The 20,341-nt window shown below is 52.3% G+C and overlaps 9 protein-coding genes and 1 non-coding gene across 10 annotated transcripts; 3 read left to right on the top strand and 7 right to left on the bottom strand.

The window, feature by feature from the left end:
• Positions 1 to 289: 289 nt before the first annotated feature.
• Positions 290 to 2,260, bottom strand: COL26b_001305 (uncharacterized protein; the record flags this gene model as incomplete). The annotated part of the gene is made up of 5 exons (XM_053174258.1): positions 290 to 845; positions 902 to 1,024; positions 1,080 to 1,680; positions 1,782 to 1,999; positions 2,025 to 2,260. 5 exons carry the CDS (start codon positions 2,258 to 2,260, stop codon positions 290 to 292), a joined length of 1,734 nt encoding a protein of 577 aa, XP_053041968.1.
• Positions 2,261 to 6,901: 4,641 nt separating this feature from the next.
• On the top strand, positions 6,902 to 7,714 carry COL26b_001304 (uncharacterized protein; the record flags this gene model as incomplete). The annotated part of the gene is made up of 2 exons (XM_053174257.1): positions 6,902 to 7,110; positions 7,171 to 7,714. 2 exons carry the CDS (start codon positions 6,902 to 6,904, stop codon positions 7,712 to 7,714), a joined length of 753 nt encoding a protein of 250 aa, XP_053041967.1.
• A 366-nt stretch (positions 7,715 to 8,080) lies between these two features.
• Positions 8,081 to 8,382, bottom strand: COL26b_001303 (uncharacterized protein; the record flags this gene model as incomplete). Its single annotated transcript, XM_053174256.1, has 2 exons — positions 8,081 to 8,177; positions 8,237 to 8,382. 2 exons carry the CDS (start codon positions 8,380 to 8,382, stop codon positions 8,081 to 8,083), a joined length of 243 nt encoding a protein of 80 aa, XP_053041966.1.
• Positions 8,383 to 8,788: 406 nt separating this feature from the next.
• COL26b_001302 (uncharacterized protein) lies at positions 8,789 to 9,806 on the top strand (the record flags this gene model as incomplete). The annotated part of the gene is made up of 2 exons (XM_053174255.1): positions 8,789 to 9,123; positions 9,158 to 9,806. The coding sequence occupies 2 exons, from the start codon at positions 8,789 to 8,791 to the stop codon at positions 9,804 to 9,806; spliced, it is 984 nt and encodes a 327-aa protein (XP_053041965.1).
• Positions 9,807 to 10,977: 1,171 nt separating this feature from the next.
• COL26b_001301 lies at positions 10,978 to 11,055 on the top strand. The gene has a single exon. It is a non-coding gene; the product is annotated as a tRNA-Trp (tRNA).
• Positions 11,056 to 11,943: 888 nt separating this feature from the next.
• Positions 11,944 to 13,236, bottom strand: COL26b_001300 (uncharacterized protein; the record flags this gene model as incomplete). The annotated part of the gene is made up of 2 exons (XM_053174254.1): positions 11,944 to 12,561; positions 12,625 to 13,236. 2 exons carry the CDS (start codon positions 13,234 to 13,236, stop codon positions 11,944 to 11,946), a joined length of 1,230 nt encoding a protein of 409 aa, XP_053041964.1.
• Positions 13,237 to 14,114: 878 nt separating this feature from the next.
• COL26b_001299 (uncharacterized protein) lies at positions 14,115 to 14,526 on the bottom strand (the record flags this gene model as incomplete). Its single annotated transcript, XM_053174253.1, has 2 exons — positions 14,115 to 14,122; positions 14,274 to 14,526. 2 exons carry the CDS (start codon positions 14,524 to 14,526, stop codon positions 14,115 to 14,117), a joined length of 261 nt encoding a protein of 86 aa, XP_053041963.1.
• Positions 14,527 to 16,524: 1,998 nt separating this feature from the next.
• COL26b_001298 (uncharacterized protein) lies at positions 16,525 to 17,145 on the bottom strand (the record flags this gene model as incomplete). The annotated part of the gene is made up of 2 exons (XM_053174252.1): positions 16,525 to 16,748; positions 16,785 to 17,145. The coding sequence occupies 2 exons, from the start codon at positions 17,143 to 17,145 to the stop codon at positions 16,525 to 16,527; spliced, it is 585 nt and encodes a 194-aa protein (XP_053041962.1).
• A 240-nt stretch (positions 17,146 to 17,385) lies between these two features.
• On the bottom strand, positions 17,386 to 18,440 carry COL26b_001297 (uncharacterized protein; the record flags this gene model as incomplete). Its single annotated transcript, XM_053174251.1, has 4 exons — positions 17,386 to 17,484; positions 17,532 to 18,008; positions 18,058 to 18,270; positions 18,324 to 18,440. The coding sequence occupies 4 exons, from the start codon at positions 18,438 to 18,440 to the stop codon at positions 17,386 to 17,388; spliced, it is 906 nt and encodes a 301-aa protein (XP_053041961.1).
• Positions 18,441 to 18,863: 423 nt separating this feature from the next.
• Positions 18,864 to 19,985, bottom strand: COL26b_001296 (uncharacterized protein; the record flags this gene model as incomplete). Its single annotated transcript, XM_053174250.1, has 1 exon — positions 18,864 to 19,985. One exon carries the CDS (start codon positions 19,983 to 19,985, stop codon positions 18,864 to 18,866), a length of 1,122 nt encoding a protein of 373 aa, XP_053041960.1.
• Positions 19,986 to 20,341: the final 356 nt, after the last annotated feature.

The following is a 20,341-nucleotide window of genomic DNA, read 5'->3' as shown; positions in this document are numbered from 1 at the left end:
AAAGCAAACCTCAGCACAGATGGCCTGCGGAAGGGCATTGGCCACAATGTCTTTGCGTGGAAGATTGGTCTCTTTCTGTGAGACTGCGTCATGCCAGCTTGGAGTCATTGTTTCGGATCCAATATCATGGACCACTGGCCGTATGCCTTAGGACAAGCCCGTCACGTAGCTCAGATTCTCTGCATGATTTCATACCTCTCACACAAGTCGTTGAAAAAAAAAAACAGGATGTAAGTATCGCTCATTGAATATCAGCTGAACAGCATGCAGCTGAACAGCCCGACCCAGATTAGAACAGAACACCCTTTGTCTGCTGCTTGTCACTCAAGCGATGGTTCTTCATCAAAGAAACCCAAACAATCGATCCAACTAATGCCACCAACGACGCGATGATCATGATCTTCTGCGTTTCGCCGTACGCACGAATGATGGCGTCTCTCTCGGGAGTACCCACTGGGTAACTGAGCTGAGTGACAAGATCACCATAGATGAGGAGGGCCTGGTCTTTGAGTTCGTCGGGAAGGTAGCGCTCTAGCTTCGAGGGCATCGAGTTGGTCCAAATAGCACCACTAATAGATTGGCCAATAGCACCTCCAACACTGGTGACGAGAGCCAGTAGAGCGAGACCGACTGCAACATCGCGATGAGCAACGGAAGCCATGATGGCAATCTGCTCGACCATGACAATAGTGCCACCGGCGAAAGAGCCGAGAACCTCGCACATGATGACAAGGCCGACGTGAGTATCGGGCATACGGAACTTGATCATCAAACCGGTAGAAAGCATCTGAAGAGGAATCGCCGCCAGTCCAAGCCACTTGTATCGGTCGGTGAAGCGCATGAGACTGGACACAAGAGATGTCAGCGCAGAACTAACGGGAGTATTACGACAATCGCTTACAGCCCAACCGGAACCGCCCAAGCACAAGATACGATGTTGAAGATATTGGTGATGAAGCCAGCTCTTGCGACGCTGAGGTCGTAGACGACCTGCAAATAGGATGAGAACTGAACCTTGTAACAGCTGCCGCAAAGTTAGAGTTGAAATGCTAATGATCCGTCAGAAGTTTTGGACTTACTAGAAGCTGATCCACATGTTCCCTCCGAGCAAACAGGCGACCAGGACTGTTCTGTTCTGAAATAACTCCCAAGGAATGAAAGTCTTTGGCGCAAGGTACTTCTCATATAGTGGGAACGCGATCAAGAGAAGACCACCGATAACGATCATCGCAATGATTCTGGGCTCAACCCATTTGTGTGCCTGATAACCAGCAATGCTGAATGGCAGCAGGAACAGCGAGAATCCAGCAACTACAATAAGGATTCCTGCAACATCAAATTCTATTAACCAGTATTTCACCGACTCCCAGAAGGTGCGGTTGGTTTGGGGCTTGACGTAGAGACCGAGTTTCTTGGCTCGGTTCAACTGGAGGGTAAAGATGATAATTAGGGGGGCGCAAATAACCGGGATGATAATTGTGAAAGCGCCGTATCCCCATCTCCAAGTGCTGCCGTCAAGGAAAGCTTGGGCAGCTGCAGGCCCGGCGAAGGTGTTGGAGACGTAGGGTGTAGATGTAAAGCCGAAGAGAATCATTCGGTTGCGAAGTGTCGAGGTATCGGCCATGAAGATATTGAGAACGTAACCAATACCATTCATGCCAGTCCAGAAGAACGTTTGGCCTGCAGCATAGGTTTCGACGTTGTTACAAGTTGCCATGAGAATCAAAGCTACGGGATCATGTCAGTTCTTGTCTCCGGCAACTTTGACGGAGGCTTCATACAGATGACAACACAAACCAACATGATGCAGAGGCCTTGCGTTCTACCAATCACGTCGATAATACGCGCGAGCGGTAGCTTGCTGACTCCTGCCACGATGTTGGAGATGATGCCCGTGGCGGCCATAAGGCCATGGAGACCGAAGTCACTGACTGCATAAGGCAGTAGAGAGCTAGCAATTTGTTGTTGCAGCGAGTCTGTGAAGAAGACAAGCCAGATGCTGGAATGAGGTGAGCAAATGCAACCGGAAGAGTTGTGCAGACTGCGCATACAAGATGTAGGCGACGACAAGCCACGGCTTGGTCCATGTTTGAGTCAAGGCCTCAATCTTCTCGACACCTGCAAGTCCGCCGGTGTTGGGATCGATTTCGGAACTGGGCTTCTCATCGACGATCTCGGGATCCTTGTCGTCAATCGGGGCTGGGACGGGACGCTCAGGAGCAATCTCTGGTGAGCTCGCGGCTTCGTTTGGGGAAGCCATGTTGTCTTGAGGCCACAAGCCGCTTGAATGGGTGAGTCCGGGAATCTGGTCGTGGAACGTGTAGGCCCAAAAGACTCAACTGTGAAAAATGCAACGGCGGCGAGGCAAGGGTTCTTGTATCCTCCCAGCAATACAAAAGGCGCCAAGAGATGGGCCGCAGGAATGGTGGGACGAACACATGGTTGTGCGCTGTGAACAATGCAACAACGCGTGCCGATACGGTCTTGAGTACATAGTGCAGCGCTCTTGGCCTTGGGAAGTAACGTCGATTGACGGGCGGCGACATGGTTCTCGGGCAGGCTCGGCCAATGTTCGTCTGAGGGGGCCGAGAACACGGGATGAGTGGTTCGCTAGTGGCTCGAAGGATCGCGATGTGGATTCGGGGGCCTAGATTGATAAGATCAAATTTTTTTCACGACTCGAGTGGTGTCATTGGAGGATCGAAATCCATGCCGGGGCGACGTTGCTCTCGTAGGGGTGTTCATTGAGAGCGAACCCCTTCTTGTCTTTATTGCCGACGACTCAAAGGGTACGTTGCCCGAGCTGTCAGATGATAACCCAATGAAGGATGAGATGCATGATGGGTCAAGTGCATCGGGCCGTGGTCTTCAGAGGCAGCCAGCCCGTGCTCACGATGAAGCTCGGGAATGGCGCAGAACCCTCCTAACCACCGAGACTTCGTTCATTCGCAGGGGACAACCCTATCCTATCTTACCTATCACGACCCATGACGCCTTGGCATTGAGTGAATAAAGCACTGAACGAAGAAATTTGCGACTCTAGTATACACTTCAGAATGATCCTTTCGCTTTCTCGACCAGATTCAGCCTCGGAATCGATCGCACACATTTCAAGCTTTCTTGTCGTGCCTGTCAGTGTAAACCCAGAACATCGGATGATTGTTCAGAAAGCATGTCTGTTCGGGTACCTCTGCCTGAAGCATCCACAACACCACCTGGGCGGGACCACCGTCACAACGAGACTAGTCCTAATTGACCATTAACTGCAACTCAACCCACTCAAGCACGAGTAGCATTTCGTGTGAGAAATATCGCTCGCTCTCAACTTTCAAATTGATTTCTCCGTAATGGCTTTCCGAATTCGCGATTGGTAATTCAACGAGGGAATCCCACATGCCGGACTGCCGGATTCAAGATTGGGTGGGGTTTGCATAGATCAAAGCACCGTCAGTGTTCCCCTTGGCATAACAGCTCGTTTCCATATATCGGTGTTTACAAGATTGAAGACTGCCAAGTAGATGTCAACTCTCATCCTCCGTAAGGTCATTCAGCAGCATCAAGACGCGACGTACCGGTCTCTGTCTCGGAACATGAACCTCAATGATGGTGTACTGTTGAGGGTTGCAGCTTCAATCCAGGTTATTTAGGCAGACCCCAGCACTGTCGAGATCGTCAGGCAGCAGCTCAGCTCATTGGGTCATAGCTGCGACGACTTCCACGGCAAGAATTAGGTAAGGCTAGTGCTTAGAAGCCTCGGCGCTTGTACATTCGCTGTTTGGGAGCACTGGCGGGATGGGCGGTGCTGGGAACTACTCGAAGCCGATCACCTGCCCTGGTCTCCCTGGAGCGAGTGCTTACCGCCCACAGCACTTGTGCTCTCATGAATGCCATTTTCCTGGGTTGAAATTTTCAGTAGAGCGTGGCGGTATTGTGGGTCATTCGGTGCCGCGACACACTCGCCGTCTCTGTTGTTTTACGAAGATTATTGATCATTGAAGAGGCCGTACATACTGGTTGGAAATTTTGGAACATTGCGAATCATACTAAGCTGCTCATGCTGAGTTAACTTTTTCCCTTTGCCGACAAAGTTTCATGACAGGTTATCAAGTTCTGTTGTAACAGCCGCCACCGCCTCCAGCAGCTACCTTGAGATAGCTAGTCGAATTTCCATCAAAGACAGGGTCGAGGATCCCAGACGTATTTTTCGCCGCGACATGAACCTCCGCAATGAACACCCACCGAAACCTACTGACACCTATGCCATCATTGACACCAAACACCGGAGACACCTTATCCATGTATGCGTTTGAAGACTGTCCACCCGAGGTCCGCCTACGTATCATAGAGAGCCTTGAAACTCGCGAGGACGTCTCGCGAGGACGTCTCGGCGCTTAGTCTAGCATCACCGGCCATTTGTCAGCAGTGTAAGGCCGATAGAAAACGAATCATACGCACTTTCGTGTCGCGGGACCTAGATGGAGAATATCTCGACGATGCGCTGGCCGTTATATTCTTTCCAAGATGCGACGCTGGCTCGTATGATCGAAACTTTACAATCACGCACACCTGGAGAGGTGTGCTTCCGGTGGGCTTTCGATCCCTCTCAACGAGATGGCCGTTTTGCTACGTCTGAAGCTCGATTCATTCTTTCAACGAATTGGGCTCTTCGTCGACGCCTTCTTGTCAAAAGAAACTGCTCCGTCTCTTCCAGACTTACAAGATGATGCCTAGAGACCCCGCCAAGTCTTTGTGGCCTGGCTTTTCGTCCGACGGCCTTATATGGTCATGGCAACGAAGGAAGTTCGACATGAGCAAGCTTACCGAATGTGAAAGGTGAAAAGTTTTCAAATCTTTTGTTCGCTATGAGATGATTTGCAAGATCTACGGACCCCAACGCAAGCAGCCGGCTAACTACCCTGATGGCGTTACCCAATGTGATACAGCCACGTTTCGGAAGATAGACGTCCATCTTTGCCACTGGAAATGAAGCATTCTGAGTATTTACAAGAAAGAAAGTGCAGCAAATGTGGAGCATCTCGAGAACCTCACATCCGTCCGGGAGTACATTATTTCTCAACACTGGGGACTGATCTCTAGCGATCTCGAATTGCGACCCAAACTGAGAATCAATTACCCAGAATTTGAGAATTCACCGTCTCTCAATCCCAACGATTTTGTCCAAGATCCAAAAACTGATCTACTCATACCTTTGATGGCCAGTTGCAGATTTGACTGTTTGACGAGCATGCTCCGACTTGAGCCTCGCTATTTAAAGCCATTTCTGGAAAGGTTTTCGACAGAAGCTGAAGAAAGGTTTTACGGTCAGATGCAGACTCTGCCTTTTCACCCCTCTAAACACTACCTCTGGCGTGTTGGTCCGGGGACCGACGGTCATGCGTTTTATTGCGATGGCTTCAGTCGACTACTCAGGCAAAGAGCAACATATATGTTTGAAGACGACCGTTTCTTTCCTGGAGTTGGAAGATTGCCCACAGTCAGCGAATATGAGTTCGCGTGTCATCAGAAGGGTTTCAAACCTTTTCAGGGGCCAGATGGTGTAAAGCAAGGTCCGAAAGGATACCTGCACATTACGTATGGTCACCTACTTATCTCCCTCGGCGAGAAGCTGTCTCCATTTTGGCAGTGAGACAGATTGAGGACAGGCTTACAAGTTCCAAAATGAGGATATGCCGCACCCCAGCCTTTGAGCCGTCATGAATGCAATCTGGGAGACAATTAATTGATTTGTATTGAGTATTGAGGACAAGGCTTGGACCTCTCTACATCATATAGGGGCGTGAATGCAGCCATACGATAGCCGGAGACCTAATTGCCATCAAGTAAAATGTTCAAGGGCCAAAGGCTCCCCATATTGCGTTAGATACCAGTCTGCACTGCTGAGAACTGATCTTCGCTCGATATACCAAGCCTAGAATCCAAGGCCCGTGAGACAGCCAGATGACTTCGGACAGTCTCTCGGAAAGAAGTCAATCCGTGAAAGCCCAAGCCGGTTTCCAGCTGTCAGCAAGCTTCCCCAGGAGCTTTGGTAGCAGGTGCCGGCAACACTCCCCTCCGTTCCTTAGCTCCAAAACCCTTCTGCGTTGGGCGTGTTCTTTTTGAACCACGTTCGTCACATCCCTTCCTGTACAGGTAGAAATGGTAGGAATACCGATGACATGGGTCATTACTTAGGTCAACGGCCTGGCTGCGATCCGGTATCCACGTCGTTGTCTTAGGACTGCCGGGCATGTTCGATCCGAGCCCAATGGGTCGTTCCTACCAATAGGAGTCGATCTAATTCAAAGAATGTAAGCTATTGTCCCGACTTGGTCGTTGATGCCCACGGATCGGAGTTGCCCCGGCGCTAGTCCCTGGTGCTCACTAGCTTGGGATCAGCGAACAAACAGCTAGTGCCAAAGCTTGACGAGACCATCATTTCATCTGAGATGATGGCTGTCAACGTCTCCTCGGAGTTCATTTGACCGGAAAACGGCAAAATGCGCATCTTGAAGCGGGAGCTTGGAGAGGGGTTGGATTGCCTATGTGCTTCTAACTGATAGGCCTTTCATCATAAAAGGGCTCTCATCGCAGGTACCAAGTAAGGAGAGGCTCATTCAAAGTCCTTCTCTCTTCCGTATCAAAGTCAAACAAAATCACAATACCCAAAAATGCATTACAAAATCATTTCAGTTGCCCTGGCTGCGGCCAGCAGTGTCGCCGCTCAGCGTCCAGCTGATACTCCAATTTGCGACTACTATACCACAGCACTTCTCAAGAATAACACGGCCGAAAACCAGTACACTCTGTTGACTCTTCTGGTCAACACAGTGGTGATTGGAAACTGTGAGCTTAATCACCTGAGTCCACCTTTGCAGATGACTTACTCGTCTCAATAGATACGATGCCAAACGTCGGTGTCAAAGTTCCTGGCATTCTTGCGGCGGGCACTTACAACGGCGCTGAAGTCAATCTGCTGCCATACTTCAACGGCGACCTGGCCTCGTCCAACCGCGGTGGCAGCTCTGGCGTTTCCGTCAACTTCCTTGATGGGGGTGGCGCTGCGCCACTGATGAAGAACATGCCGGCGAACGACGACAAGTCTAATCAATAGTATGTAGCCGTGCGACATCTTTGACAACCATTATGAGGCTAACAAACGATCTTTCCCAGCTTCCTCTTGACCCATCTCTACCAATTCTTCGGTTCCCTGCTTGGCTGCTCCCAGTACGGCATGACTGGCTTCCCTGGCTATGACGGACATGCATCCATGTACCAGGTCCACAAGTTCATGGACCTAGACATGAACGAGCTTGGATACTTTATTCAGCAGGTGGCTATGGCGGCTGCCTCTTTCGGCGTTGCTCAAGACGACCTCCAAGCAGTCGGAAAGGCGCTTTCCCAGCTCTTTGGTATGCGCTGCAGCCCGCCAGTCACTGCCATTCCTGCACAGGGACCCCAGCTCCAGGCGATCTGCATCGAGAACAGCTGCCCCATCTCGCCCAACTCGACTTGCGCGAGCTATGAAGCTGCTGTCGCACCGAAGAATGCTACTGGAGGAGGTATGATGAACGCTACAGCTACCATGTCCGGCTCAGCCACGTCGATGGCAACGGCTACAGGTACCATGATGCCGAGCACTGTTCCCACAGCAGGTGCTGCTATCAAGGGCATGAGCTTGGCAGGTATTGTCGGTGTACTTGCCCTGCTTTTGTAAGATGATGAGAAAGAGACTTTCTCGTGGATTCTGAATGATCTTCCATGAGCTATATTTGATACCGGTGTCATCAACGGTGGTGGCCAGGTAGCTTGGCGCTTTAGCTCTTATCCCTTTGTACACATGTAATTAATTTGGAGGTCTTAGTGGCTGTGTCAGAACAACCGAGCTTTGATTTCCCTAGCTATGTAAATAAAAGTACCTTGACTTCTGTCGTGGAAGCTAGGTATTGGAGTATTGGCTAATCTCCTTGTGAAGTTGTTCGATCCTTGGGCATGAGCCCGCGCGTAGTGTGACTCGCTATCCAGATCCTCGAGATGCCTTTGATAAGAATCCAGAGACATCAAATGCAAGCGTGCAACGAGATCAGTGATTGTTGTCAGCCTTGGAGGGCAGCTCCTTGCCCTTGCCCTCGGTGTCATTGACAGGCGTGTCGGGTTTGTCAGGGGTGCTTGTAGCGGGACTGCCGGGAAGATGGTCAGCAATTGGATCATATGCCATTAAAAGGAAAATAAAACCAACCTGGTCATGCTCTTGAGGGTTTCGACGACAGTCATGTTGTTATTGATCATGACCTGGTTTTGGTGGATCATGATCATATTCTGCTGGATCAAATGATCGTTCTGCACTCTGAGCACAGTGAGCTTTTCGAGAATCAAGTTCCGCATCTCAGGTGAGGCCGTCTGAGAGCTGCATCCCTCTGTGGAAAGAGTGATTAGCGTGAAAAGTCAAGTCTGCTGCCGATTAGGGTAATACTGACTGTGCGTGTCCTTGGTGTCTGCGCTTCCACTCATCATGCGTAGAGTACTTGATGCCAAGTTGCTAAATTTCACTTGTGTTCACGAAGCAGCTGTGAGAGGAGGTGAAAGAAAGACCAAATCAGCTGTTTGTGAAGATGTTGTAGTTGAATGGACCAAAGCGCGCAGCGAAGCTGGACTTGAGAATTAGACTGGGGGAGCCTTAGGTCTGACTTTGTTATTCATTTTTGAGGAGCCAAGTGAAAATATTTTCTTTCGTCTTCTTTTCTGGAAGGAGCGCTATTCTGGGTTCTGGAAGGGGAAGGTGCACCTCCCGATGAGGAGAGTTCAAGGTGGGCTTCCAGCAACGAACATTGTTCTTGCCGAAGAACAAAATGCTGAAGATCAAAAAGAAGATCGCGATGTCACTATCAACGTCCCGGAGGAGACAGACTTCGCCGATGCTGCTGTCAATTACATCGAAGCTGCTGCCGATATTCCCTACGCAACAGCAGCCAAGATCGCCATGAATCTCATCATGTCGCATGAACTCGGCCAGTATCGGCCTCAGGGGATGGAAACATGCGCCCTATGCGAGGAGAACGACAGTGTTGACGATGACAGGAAGAGACACACCTACACCGTTGGACACCTCCGCGAGCATGTCGCCCAGTGATTTCCACACCCCCTACAAACAGTGGATTAGACGCACTCACCAGGATCGTGACGCGGGAATGGCAGCGGATCCTAACGACCGCGACTTCACATGTCCTTACTGTTTGGAGGCCGCGGGCGATTCTGAGACTTTCAAGGCCATGAAGAAGTTGACTCTGCACATATGGCGCTCAAACAGCACGAACATCACGGGCAAGAATGATTGGACCACTCCGGAGAACAGTGCCAAGCACGACAGGCTCAAGGCTGAGGCCAGCTGGGACGACGAGAACTGGCAGGTGAACACATCCTCGAATGCGAAGATGTCAGTGGTTCCGCATCCCGCCCCATCTTCGTTTGAAATTGCTAACCGTTTTGTGATCAGGGGCGCCACACAGCGAGCCAAGACTCAACTTGCTGCTCGCAAGATAGAGGCGCAGAAGTCCGACAGTTGCAAGCGCAAGTTCGAGCAGCCCGTGCCTGTGCCGGGACAATCGGGAATCGTCTGGGCCCAGCCTGGCCAAGTTGTTGGCGAGGACCTCGAGAACCCGGGTCCCGGTATCATTTTTGGCGCTGCGCCTGGTTCGTCCGGCTACAAGCCACCTATCAAGCCCATTCCTGGCGTGATCACCAACGCACCTCCTCCAGGCTCCCCAGGATGGAAGCCAACGGTTACGGAGCCTCCACGTGGAGCGTGTTGAGTCGCTCGTCCAGGCACTTTGCGCAACATGCCGGGGGATGGTCACCTCATCTCTGATCGGCTCAAGGACCGCCACAAGTGAGCAGGAAAATCTGCAAGGGGTTCGACTTTGATGGAAAGGACATGAGGGAATCATGGATGTGATGGGCGTTACCTGGAACGAACTTTTGAAAGAGGACCGACACACAGGTGGCTTCCTGTTGTTTTATTGTAGTCAGATGATCGGAATAGACTTGAAAACACAATGCACCCTAAACAAGACTCATCAGCATCTAAGAGTGATAGCTGTGGCTTCGATTTGGAAGGCGCCAAGGTGCCTGGGTTCTGAAGAGGCATTTTGCTTTGAGATCAATATCCTACGTCATTGGATGAGGCTCTTGGATCACCAGTCATCCAACGCTACGTTAGCCACCGGAAACAACATAGCTAATAGTTCGTGTCCCAGTTTGTTTCCTACCGACGTCGTACTTGCAGGAGCCGGCGCGGTGTTCATTGTTGTGCTGGCAATCTCCCTTCGATCAAATTTCCGCGCCAAAACTGAAGCTACGAACGGAAAAGTTGCAGCTGGCACGATTCTGACAGCTGTGTTGCCCACTGGAGCTGAGTGGTAGTACCTGAGGTACGCCGCCGTCCCCACACGCACGCTCCATGATTCACATTATCCTCATGTTCTTCGACAAGGACCTTTGAAGCAACATGACGTTCGGGAGATTCTTGAGACGGCATTACGGGCTAAGGGGTGCTTTTTCGATGCAGGAAACCGATAGATATACTAAAGAGTTTGTGGGCGAGGTTCTGTCCTTTCTGCTGATAAACTTGAATCTCGGTTCAAGTCGCGCTCATACCGAGTGTACCGGTAAAGCAAGCAGCACACAACTAGGCATTCATGTCAATGAAATCTCGAGCTTTTATCAAGCCGCTGAAGAAGTCACGCGTTCTAAGCACTGAAAATGGTTGAGAAAAGGTGTACCGAACATCGAAAGCGACATCAAGCCACCTCGGCCGAAAATGACCCCGCGCACAACGAAGACTCAACTCTTTCTGGGGTTTTCGAGTCCGTTAGTGGTAGAGGGGCCCAAATTTACCCTAGGGGCCCCACTGCAGTTGTTGTGGCCCCGCAAACCCCGCACGAATGCTTCTTGAGTTGAGATGTCGCTCACAAGCTCCAACAAGGACCCATGGCGCAACGGTAGCGCGTTCGACTCCAGCGAGACATCGAAAGGTTATCCGTTCAAATCGGGTTGGGTTCAATACCCTCTATCCTTATTTTTTCCGCATCTGTTGATACCGTGATGCTGTTGTGGTGTTTTGATGATGCATCGTGTCCGGACATGATGCTCATGTTGGGACGCCGTTTTTTTGTCGCCGACGTGTCCGGAGCGCACGGTTCGTGTGAAAGTGGGGTCCGTGCCTTCCAAAGTCCAGCTGGGGGCACTTGCGACCGTCTGCGAGCTGGAATTGTTCAAGGAATATCTGCCGCCCAACATCAGCAGCCGAATTCCTGCACACAACTGGAGAGCGATCCGACGCTACCAATGAACTCTACAACCATGTTTTTGAACATTCGATGTCCAATCTGAGTGTTCTGTTTGTTCCTTCAACTCAAGCTACGATAAAGACCTCGGTTGTGATGAGGTGTGGTCCACGACGTGACCGACCGACATTGTCACCTATGTACGCGTGCGGGCGAGGAAATGCTCTCGCAGCTGCAACCACAATGCCAACCACGATGATTGCAAGGCAGCCTTGCCCCTCGTAACCTGTCAGACTAGGTTTGATCTCAACGGAGGATAATTCCGATGTTGCCTACTGCACATCTACCGGGTAGCAATCGGCTGTCACGGGAAGTTTATCATCCTGCATCCGCTGCAAGGTTCGGGACGAGAAAGATCGTTGTAAGGCCAGATTCACAAGACGAACACTACTTTGAGTAAAATCCAACGACGCGCCTATTTTCCGTACGTTCCTAAACCTCGAGCCAGCTTCAGCTTGTCCATTCCATGATAACTCCGAAGTACTAATCGAAAACACATTATTCCAATGACAAGGCCGAGAAACCCACTACGGATCCAAAGGATTCAGTTGCGCAAGATCTCGTCTGCAGTTGAGCAGCTAGAAAGACATCGTCCGTGTGACCATCACGCATTCTTCTTGGTTCCCTTCACCGGCAACGCAGGATAGTCAGGAAGCTCCCACCCCTTGACGTCGTCCGACTGCAGTCTCTGGAACAGCTTGTCGATTTTGAGAGTGCAGACGAGCCAGAGAACAGTATTGAGGACTTTGATTCCGAACGCCGACTTCGGGTACAGCAAGTTCGGCCGCCACGCAATATCCTGCACGGTCTTCATGAATGGTCGCAGGGTTTTGTCATACGCCTCCAGAGCAGCGGGCACTCCTGCTTTCGCGGAATCGCCGGTGCAGTGCTTCGAAATCTCACCGGCCATGACATACGCGCCAACAAATGCCGACGTCGTACCGCTGCCAGTCAATGGACTCGGCCCATAGCCTGCGTCGCCGAGGAGTACGACGCGACCCTTGTACCACTTGTCCATCCTGACTTGGCCGATTTGGAAGTTGTAAAAGTCGTCAGACACACCCCCCGCCTCAAGCCCGTCGATAAATCGCGGCGTCTGCCAGCCAGCATCCTTGAAGAGTTCAATCCATAGCCGCTTCTGCATGTCAAGGTCGCGGTTCTTCTGCGACTCCTGAAGAAGCCTGTCGGTTTCCTTGTCTTGTGGCACGAGACCCAAATACACCTGGCTGGTCTCGGGGTTGTCACTCCTCCTCATCATCATCCTCTGCTTCGGCACAACGCAGACCGTCGCGTAATTGTCGTCGGTCTTCTCCCTCGGCACCGTGAACAGCGCCGAGTGCAGCTTGAACGGGACAAAGGGGTCTTTTTCTCCGTTGAGCATAAGTCTCCGGGTCTTCGAGCCTTGGCCGTCGGCTCCCACCACCAGATCATACTTGTCGGTGTGACCGTTGCTCAGTTTCACTGTGACCGAGTCGGCATCTTGTTCAAACGACGCAATAGAGTTGTCAAAGATGTACTTGACGCCCAGCTCATCTGTGCTCTTGAAGAGAAGGCGAACCAAGTCCCCGCGCATGATTTCGAATTCTGATGTGAAGCTCTGCTTGCCGGTACCAGACTTATTCGCCTCAAAGGTGGCCACCGTCTTGCCGTTCTGGTCGACGAAGCGAAGGCCTGCCTCGTCGACGCCTTTTGCGCGAATCTCGGGCTCGATGCCCATCAGGCGGATCACGGACACGCCCTGACCGCGGATGTCAATCTGCTGGCCCTGGGCGCGCAGAGACGGGTTTCTTTCGACGACGGTGACATCGTGACCCAGCTTCGCTAGCCAATACGCGAGCGCAGGGCCACCAATGCCGCCGCCGATGATGAGGACTTTGAGAGCAGATTGTGAAGACATGTGTGATGAATAGTCGTGATGTAATGGGTTGGAGAAGGTTTGAAAACGAGTTTCGAGGCTCTTACCGAGAAGATAAACATTTCCGACCAGGCCAGCTGGGCAGCATCAGTATTATACAAATTTAAAAAAAAATATAATAGACGACAACCTGTCAACATGAACCGGTTCGCGTCGCGGTACATGCGCGAAAGAATGGTGATGCCATCGGCGCCGTTAGAACAGAGACCCTCGGCGATGCTTGAGGTCCGTAGTCCGAGTCCAATTCGGGCTTTACGAGAGAGGCTGTCGCACTTGGTGACGTCAACAAGCCGGATCCGGATGCCGCCTGGCCAGTAGCACGGCGGGGAATGCCAGCGCTTGGCTGGTAGCCGCATTGACCGCCCTGAGTCAAAGACCGTTGGGTGGCCGGCGTCAGTTTGGGGAAAAGCAATTCGTCGATGAAACACTTCGGAGGGTGATGCCTACGGCTCGGCCTTGAAAAGACCGTCGGGCTTCGGGCGGCGGCCGGATGGGTTACTCAGTCTCTCGTGGCCACTTGGTGACTGTGGCACGTGTCGGTGACTGCATTCTTGCCTGTTTTCTACTGTCCTGACTGGCATCCGGGACTGGGTGAATCTTAGAAACAGAGGGATGCATTATTATTGATGTATTAGGTATACCTGACTAGCCAGACAAAAGCTTCAGTCAGAAACACTTGCGCCAAGCCCTGGGGAAATAGTGACCAGATTGGTGATGTGCGTGGGAAGTCAGTTGCAGCATAATCTATGAAAATTGATTTTCGTATTTGCCATTTTGAATGTGGTTTGTTTTGGCGTTTGTAATGTTGGTTTGGATAGGACAGAATTCATCGGTGTAATACTCCAAGAGTCTGAATAGCTTCACTCAACTGTAGAAAGATTTAAATAGTAAGATCTCGTCAGATGCTGTAAGAAGAATCTTCTAGAACAGTTTTCTTTGTCATTTTAGGCTTTGAAACCCCTGGATGGTGACCAGATAGGCTTCTACCGAAGCTTGTCCGGTGTTTGTATCATTCCAACCAGCATTATCTTCGTCTTCTCCGGTGTTGTCGCCGTCGTCAATCTCGTCTTCATCGCGATCGTCATCGGGTTCAGGAAAGTCATCGTCGAGTTGATCATCTCGTAAATCTCTGACGTCTTCTGGCTGCTTTGCTTCGTCGGAGTTGAACGCCTGGACGAGCCGTTTATTGAAATCCGTCGCGTGGATCAGAATCTCGGTAGTTCGAATGTTGCGCTCCTTCTGGGTCTGGTTGCGTCGGTGACGATTGATCATCTCACGGCGTAAAGCAAGGAAAGCTTGAGGACGCGATCCCGGTTCCTCTTCTCGGCCCTGGACAGCGTGGAGTACTCTCTGTCTTGGCGAATGTACTGATGGGTCAGCGCTTTCAATTCAGGACCGTAGAGCTGAATGATTTGGCTGCAGGCAGCCGATCTAGGGTGCAGCCTGCGCTTGCCTCTAGCTTCATGAACTGGTCGGTTTTTCTTGCCCCAATAGTTTCACCCAGGGTGACGGCAGAGATGTCGATATTCTGAAGTCTATCGATGTAAAACCTCTCCAACGTAAAGCTATCCGGATCGTGACACATCAGCGCGCGCGCATCAGTATTGCACAGAATTGCTCCGTAGGTGTCAGCTTATTGCCGTCTGATGCTATAGAATGTCACAGAGCCAGGCCATCCCATTGCCTCGGCGCGTCGTTGGAGCCACTTTATCAGTGAGGGAGCTGGGAGCGGACTGTTGTCGGCCACGGGACCAGCAACCTTGGGCTTGGCGGGCAATCAAAATTGGCTGCTCGAGGAAGTCGGGCTTGACAGTGATAACATGCAGATCGCTGTCAAAGAGCTCTTCAATCGATGATTTGTTCTCAAAAACACCGCGGCGGATTCCGATAACTAGTAGCCGATGAGGAGCTGGCAATGACAAGTTCGACTGCTGCAGGGGAGAGGCGACATGAACCCGAACAGTCCATGCGCCGTGTTGATGACTGTTCGTCATGCGAATGTCTTGCCAGGCGAGATAGGCGAGCTTGTCGGCGGGCCTAGGGCCGTGATACTTGTCAGCGGCGTTGGGACCTAGAGAGCCGGATCGCAGAGCGCAGGCTTGTGCCAGGCAGATGGCAAAATGATGCTGCCCAGACACCTCGATCCACACGGTATTCTGTACGTCTCAGTCGATGAGTTGGCAAATATCGTCAAGGCCAACGTTGACTTTGGAATCCAGCCCAGCATTGATACGGACAAGATTGGAACAAATAGCAAGAGCATGTATCATTTCTGTCATCTGGCTGAAGACAAAACTGCCTGTCGGAGGCTTCATCGTCCTCTCCGTGTACTTTCGATGAATCCAAAATAACACTGCCTGACAGTACTGGCAAAGGGTTGTAGAGGAGATCATCTTGTGCGCATAAGAAAGCGGAACCTTGAGCTGAACGACGTTGAATAGGTAAGGACGCAAGAGGCACCAAAGAGCGTCCCAACACATGGGTTCATCCCTAGGTAGCAAAAGGTATGTTTGTTGTTGTTTCTCTTCGTCTCCATCGTGTTCACCCATCCCCGCTGCTGCTGTTGCTGTCGTTACTGTCTCCGCTGTCGAATATGCCATCCATCGTCTCTGACGTTCGTCTTTCTCTTCACTCCTCGTTCGTCTTTGTTTTGGCTGTCACTGCCCTCGTCTGTCACCACTGTTCATTTTCCTTGCTTGGCTTCCCTGCTCGTTGCCGTTTCTGCCGCCGCCGTCTCTGTGGCTCTGGCCCGCCGTTGGCTCTCTTTTCCGCTCTTCTCTTCTGTCATCCCGGACGCCTTTCTGGGTTGATTCTGACCCGTCTAGGATTCCAAGGAAACCGGCAAGAATACGCTTTGATTGACTCGCTGCACTTGGACTCGGGTTGGCTTTTAGGTGGACCTTTGTCTGGACCGAAGACAGAAACGCACAATATAATTAGAATAGTGACAAAAGCAATAAATACCAGAAATACCACAGGGTTGTGGCAATTCTCAAATCACTTGTCTGTGGTTGGAGGTGGGCGTCATTGGTTGGTGTCGTTCAATGGGGCCACACACCTGGTTGTGACCGTGCGAATATAAGTGCGCATGCCCAGCGATCGCAGCGCTGCAGCTGCAGCACTGATTGCATGATTTGAATGCCCAGCTATGTGCTGCGTAATTATCTCGTTTTACTAGTGCACTCCTGAGGGAATACTATTTTGACCCGAATATCAAGCTTGACAGCGAAAGAGAAAGAGCCTAACTTGACATCTTCCTTGAAGCACAAGTCACTTCTCGACATCGGGAAGATACCCCTTTGCGCGGAAAGCCCTTTCGAGAATCTCCCGAATGACATTCTCCTTGCGGAAATTGTACTCCACCACCGTCTCACCCAGCCCGTTACTCACCCCCGCAGCATCAATCTTAGCCTGCGCATACAATTCCTTGTCATCTTCGTGCGTCATGAGCCATTCTTTCATAACCAAGTGCCTCTCCATCTCCGCCGTCCCGACTTTGAAGACATGCAGGTTGCAGAAATACGGCTCACTCATCGCGAAGAATCGATGTTCATGCCATTCGGGCTCGCGTAAGAGGAACTGAAAACCGGCCGCCTCCAGTGCAGGAGCGTACTCATCTTCGGCCGTCGGGTTCGTAATCGCCAGGTCAACGTCGATGACGGCCTTGGCGGGGAGGTTCGGGACGGAGGTTGAGCCGACGTGGGAGATGCTCACGGCCGTGGGGCCGATGGCGCCGATTATGCGGGCCTTGAGGAACTCAAAGTGTTCGGGCCAAGCCGGGTTTGGGGGCTCGATCGCGAGCGGAAGTTTAGTCTTGCGCGTTGCGATGCGTTGTACTATTGTTGGATCATCTTCATAGGTTTTGACGATCTCTTCCACGGGGCATGGCATCGTTTTTACGACAGGATTTGGAGCAGTAGCTGATATGGTCTTGGGGATTTGTGTAGGAAGAGAGATCTTGTTTCGCGACTCGACAAGTCTATCTATATGTATGTCTATGGGCTTCAATCTAGATCTCGTCGCCAACCTCAAATGCTGCGGGCGTGAGTCATCCGGTGAGTTAGTGCATGATTGCATGGGCATCCATGGTGCCGCTATCCGATCGCATCTTATCTAGGGAAAGTGACGTGCCTAAGGGTCCTCCAAGTCGACAAACTTGTATGCCCAGTATGCACACCAAATGAAGGTGAGTCCGCAGAAGAAGAAGCTGACGAGGTAAAACACGGCAGCCTATGTATTGTTAGCAGCTTTCATGAAGCGTGAATAAAAGCACTCACTTTGCCTCCGTCGCCCCATCCCTGGCCATCATACAGGGGCGCGCAGACATACACCGTCAGCCCGGCCAGGAAGCACAGCGCTGAGTACGCCATGAGCATCATGGGCGCCTGCCAGGTGAAAATCATGTTCCAGCGGATCTCCACCAGCGGCATCTCCTTTGGAAACCAGCCCCCCTCTTCAGCCAGCTTGATCGCGCGGATCTGGGGGATCGGCGGGACTTCTTCCAAAGGCGAATGCACCGGGTCGACGGACCTGCTGCGGCGGATGTAGAGAATCATCGCGAGCTCCTTGTCGATGTTGCGCCGCTTCGGAGAGCGGTGGATCGTCTGGAAGATGAACTGCTCCGAGGATGCGAGTAGGATGGCGAAGAGCGAGAGTGAGATGCTGGCGTACCAGAAAGCCGGGGTGAGCCAGTGCAGGGCGTCGGGAGTTGGCCAGGAAAAGGTCCCGATCACGGCCGCCGACACCAAGGTACTCTAAAGGTTGTCAGTATGTGATGAGACCGATGGTGAGATGTGAACATACGGCGACTTGCACGAGCTGGAACTCGCTCAGCTTTCGGTCCCGCCATCTTTGGAGCTCCGCGGATATTTCCTGATCAGTCTCTTCATTCTCGACGGTTTTGGCGATGGAAAGAATTGGCAGCAGAGTGTTTTGCTGGTAGAAGCGGTAATATGGCAGGGTGAGAATGTTGGTCGCGATCTGGGCAATCTTCCCAGTGACGGTCACGACGATAATCTGGACATCATGTCAGTGCATGCAACGCTCGAGACGGCGGGAAAAGTCCATACTGCGGCCTTCAACTTCTTTCCTCCACTGGGCACCCCTCGGGGAAGCTCGCCCGTCTCCCCTTTCATAACCTGCTCATCGATCTGGTCATCGACGTGGGCGATTTGTTCTTCTGGCATACTTGCGTTTGATTGACATGCTCTATTCACCACAATCATATTGACTGGGATATCTATATATACATCCTCCATCTCTCGCCAGGCAGCGGCAAGGCACGACAGGTGTGCGGTGCAGCAGATGACATTTTGCCTGCCCGTGACCGCGATTCCCCCACATCCCCAGGTGATGTCCCCTCCACACCATGTCTCAGATGGCGCAGCCTCGCGACCACCAATACGAGTGGCGTCAAATGACCAATCATGGCCTCGGTTCCAGTCATGGTCTAGAAGATAACAGCCCTGAGCTTGTTTGACGGCCGACGTCTGCGGTGTGGCATGCAAGTCACAACCGCGTGGTGGTGGCGGGTGGGTGAGCCTGCTGCCTTAGTTCCCGTGCGAATCTGTAGCTGAGCCCGCGCTTGCGGGCAAGCTGATGAAAAACACTCAGCCCTTCTTGATCTCGCCCTGGAACTTGACAGCCCACTCGGAAAACTCGTCCTTGTCTCCGCTCCATGGCGCCTTCAGCTGGTCCGAGAGGGCAACAATCTCGTCAAAGCACAAATTCATAACGCGATCGATCTCGTCAGGTGAGAGGTCGTAGAAAGCGCCCGCCAGCTCATCAAACATGTGAGGCAGCTTTCGAAGGATACGCATGGACTCATCCAGACGTATCGGAATGTCCGAGTTTTCGACAGGCAGCGACGGCAACGTCTTGAAGCGTCTCTTGACGATGGCTTGGTAGAGGAGCGTGGTGAGCCTGAGTCGTTTCAAGCAGGATTCGAGACGGTCGCGGATCTTGTCGGGGTCGTCTCGAGGGATCGCCTGTGATCCGCTCATCATATCGTCGATGAGCTCCTGCGTGGACGGCATCATGGAGCCCAGCGCGGAATCGTGGTCGAATTCGTCGGCGTCGCTGTCGTCGTCATCCTCGGGTTCCTCCTCGCCCCACTCCTTGAGCTCCTCCATAACATCCTTGAGTGTTGCCCTGAACTCCTCGACCTTCTGGATGAAGCAGCCGCCGATGCCGCCCTTGTAAAAGTTCATGACCGCGTCGCATTCCGCCCAGATGACACCCGTGGCCGCCATGCTTCCCTTGCCGGTTGAAGTGGCAGAGCCACTCTTTTGGGCGTCAGACAGAATCTTGCCGTCCCTGGGGATCTTCTCGACCAGCCCGCGCAGCTCCTTGAGCACAGTGTAGCACTTCCATGACAAGTCCTTGCGAACTGTGGCAGTGTAGCGCTCGGCGTCGCATGACTGGGCGGCGGTCGCGATACCAGGGATAGGGCCGGCGACAAGCTCGCGCACGACTTTGCCGATGGCGGAAGGTGTGAAGGGCTCGTTGATAATGAGGACGGAGATCTTGGTCGAGTGCGCCTTGATCAAAGATGCGGAGTCGTTTGCGAGGGCGAGAGGGTCGACGGAGGAAGTCGAAGAAGATGCAGCCTGGGAGTCATCTTTGCCGGCGTTGATGGAGAGGCAAACGGCCTCCAACTGCTTCATCAACGCGATGGCCGTGTCGCAGAGCGCGTTCAGCGCTGCGGGGGTGTTGGCGGTTGATGAAGACATCGTTTCGGCCTTTGCGAGAAAAATACTTGGTCTGGAGGAGATGTCGAGCTGGCAGAAACACGGCTCTGGGAACAGGAACCCTTCAATGACGAGACTCGAGATGGTCGACAGCAAAAAACATTTTGCCCCGCGATTTGGAGGGGTATCTTGAGGTACGTACCGCCTGCCTCTTCCCTCTCGAGTTCCCTCACCGTCCCTTCCTCCCGCCTGCCAGTGCCCGGTACTCCTTCCCTGAGCTGCACCTGCTGCTGCGCGACAGCTGTCCAATGACGTCCCATCTGCGCCAGGCCTGACCCACTGTTCACGTGACTGTCCCTGCAGCAGCTTCCACCGCCTGGGCGCCAACTCCGACCCCC

The sequence above is a fragment of the Colletotrichum chrysophilum genome (assembly GCF_026319265.1).
Source record: "Colletotrichum chrysophilum strain AFK26 chromosome Unknown scaffold_5, whole genome shotgun sequence".
Classification (NCBI taxonomy): Eukaryota; Fungi; Ascomycota; class Sordariomycetes; order Glomerellales; family Glomerellaceae; genus Colletotrichum; species Colletotrichum chrysophilum.
This window is presented reverse-complemented; position numbering and strand designations above follow the sequence as displayed.